Below are 3089 nucleotides of genomic sequence, written 5' to 3' on the forward strand. Positions count from 1 at the left end.
TTGTCTCTCTCATGATGAATCAATATTTGCATCCCCGATTGTAGCATGATCAAGTCTTCATCGATCGAAGATCATGAGTTTCAAAAGCGATTCCTGCCCCAACATGATTTGCATAACATTTATAACTATAATACAATGACTTATAAGAACGTAGTTAGAACTATGTACATATATTTTTAAAGTATATATTGCAAAAGCGATAAGTTTCAAAAAGAGGCATTTAAATCATTTTTATGTGAAAATTTTAGATCAATTACTGTTTTTTTTTTTTTTAACAATAATTCTACTTATCATTCTAGCTCACACACCACACACCATATTTATTTTATTTTATTTTTTCATTTTTCTTATAACAAGCATATGGTGTTGGATGATAAGTACAACAACTCAGTTTAACAAGAATAAAATAAAATAAAAAAATAAAAAATAATTATTTTTTAATATATAAAATGTATGGTATGGAATGATGACGTTAATGTAATCTTGTTTGGATAGAAAAACTATCTCAAATTATCTTTTCTTATATTTTTGGGTAATATTTATATATATATATATATAGTCTTCTGAGTGGGGAAATTTATCCTCCCATTTGACAAAAAAGTGAGTAAAATATCACCACTCTTTTCATAATTCCATTTTAAGATCCAAAGAATCTTGTATATCTTGCATAAATGGAGTAATGAAAGAAGTTTTGAATTATGACGGTCCAGTTTCAAACTCCAAATTGACGGCTGCCCCCTAAAGCTGGACCGTCCAAATTTAAAGCTGGACTTAAATTAGGTTCATGTTAACTTAAGTAGATAGGTTATGAAAACATGTTATATATATATAGCAAATCAAGCTAGCTAGGGACACTTAAATAATTAGATTAAGGAATTAGAACATTGATGGCATCCCATTCCCGGCCCATATATAACTTATACATGAGTACTACTTCATGTACTGATCGATCCCTCCAACCACCCTGGCCGACCATATAAATCATCACTACCGGCCAATTAAGGTCAAAGTTTTCAGTTTTTCACCTAGCTAGCTATCATGAACTATGAACAATTCCCTTATTATTTCCACCTAAACTTTTAAAATCCATCCCTAGCCATAACTAGATCATGAATCATCCTGATTACCATATATACAAGTGGACGTGCACCAATATGCAGCAGCATGCATCTATAATTTTTTGTTTTGACAAATTATCAACATATATGTGTGTGTGTGTATATATATATATATAAAATAAACTGGCCATACATACATATATACATATATATATATATATATAATATCGGCCAAAAGATCAAACGACATAGCAAGAGCTATATATACACATATATTATCTGTAACAGTAGTATATATACTAGAAGCCATGCACATATATTTTACTATTTTATTATATATGAAGTACGTGCTGCCTGCACAAATAAAAAGGGAATTGAAACTCATGATCTTCGATCGATGAAGACTTGATCATGCTACAATCGGGGATGCAAATATTAATTCATCATGAGAGAGACAATTAATCTGGGTGATGATCACATGGTGGAGCAGGAATTTGGATTTTGATCCTGGCAGACGACTCCGCAGTACATGGGAAGCTGTGGTGGTCCTGGCCATAGACAATGGCAGGGCGGGGGGCAGGGCGGGGGGGGGGGGGGGGGGTTGAGGCGGCTTGGGCTTCTCCGCCTTTACTTCTTCAACAGTTAAAATGGTGGCATAGCAAAGCTTCTTCTTTAGGGAGAGGGTCAGACAAGCGGAGTCAACACCTTCGCCAGTTACCACCAACTGATCTTTATCTGGCCCTTGTATTCCCACCGATATCACACCTGTCAAATTATTAATTGATAACCACGCACGTCAATATTGGCCGCTGATGATCTACATCTCTGATCATGAAAATTATTGTGCCCCTCGATCGTATTGATCGGTATATGTAACTATATACGTATGTACCTACCTAATGATGAAAAGTCATCATGAGTTTGAATACGCAGATGATCATTAACTGCTAAAATTACCTGACGATGTGGCCGCAATCTTCATGGCCTTGGTTCGGCATTTGTCGCAGGTCATTTGCACCTTTATAACTATCTTTTGCTACATTACCAGATTGAAAAATGTAAAGCACAATATTTTAAACTCATGTATGAATGAATGAAGCCGTGTATATATATATATAGAGAGAGAGAGAGAGAGTCTATGCATATATGCATGCATGTAGAACAAAAACTAAAATCAAGCTTCAATTCGCTACATGTATTAATGCGTACGTTCGATCTGGGTGTGCATATATATATATATGTAAGAAGGCAGCTTACCTTCATCTTTTAGCTAGCTAGAGGAATTAGCAACCACAAACTGCTAGCGCGCATGCAGATAGCTAGCTAGCGAGAGAAGACAACTGATCTTGAAGACGAGCGGCCTAATGATCAGTACTACTCATGTCTTTGGAGAAAGAAATTTTCGGTCTATTTATAAACATGGTTTGCTAATTAATCACTCGATAGAACTTATTATTCAATCGTTGACGACGCATCGACTACTCCAAGTACTGATCTCATCATTAATTAATATATAATATATAATATTACTACAAGAAAAATAATTTTTTATGTCATTTAAATTGAATACAAAAAATACAAAATGGTTGTAAATAAAACTTTAATAATCATTTTATATTTTTCACATCTAATTTAAGTGAAGCAACTAACTATTTTTTTTTTTTTTTTGTAGTGTATATAATAGATATGAAGCCCGGACCCCACATTCAAGTGGGAATACTAGGCGGCCATGGTCTCAAAATTAGCCCCGGTTGTACAATATTAGTGCCAATCTTGCCCTCATTTACATACCATGCATGCATTATTATTTCTCTTTCTTTTAATTAAATAGTTATAATAATCAGCAGTATATTAAATTAAAGTACTTGTATTTATGACATATATAATTAACGTTATTTACAACATATGTATAGAACATGTTGGGGCAGTGAATAAACTAAATCATCCTTGGAGCTGCAGCTGCTGCTGCTGCTGCTGCTGCTACTAATAATAATAATAATAGTAATTAATTATTATTCAATATCCCATGTT

At 33.7% G+C, this 3089-nt stretch overlaps 1 protein-coding gene across 1 annotated transcript; it reads right to left on the reverse strand.

Annotated features, from left to right (window-relative positions):
- Window positions 1–1367: 1367 nt before the first annotated feature.
- Window positions 1368–2463, reverse strand: LOC122303113 (heavy metal-associated isoprenylated plant protein 41-like). Its single transcript, XM_043114704.1, has 3 exons — window positions 2316–2463; window positions 2016–2094; window positions 1368–1823 (listed from the first exon to the last, which is right to left on the reverse strand). The coding sequence occupies exons 1-3, from the start codon at window positions 2319–2321 to the stop codon at window positions 1468–1470; spliced, it is 441 nt and encodes a 146-aa protein (XP_042970638.1). The 5' UTR covers window positions 2322–2463; the 3' UTR covers window positions 1368–1467.
- Between the last annotated feature and the right edge of the window lie 626 nt (window positions 2464–3089).

This window comes from Carya illinoinensis, chromosome 1 (assembly GCF_018687715.1).
Source record: "Carya illinoinensis cultivar Pawnee chromosome 1, C.illinoinensisPawnee_v1, whole genome shotgun sequence".
NCBI lineage: Eukaryota > Viridiplantae > Streptophyta > Magnoliopsida > Fagales > Juglandaceae > Carya > Carya illinoinensis.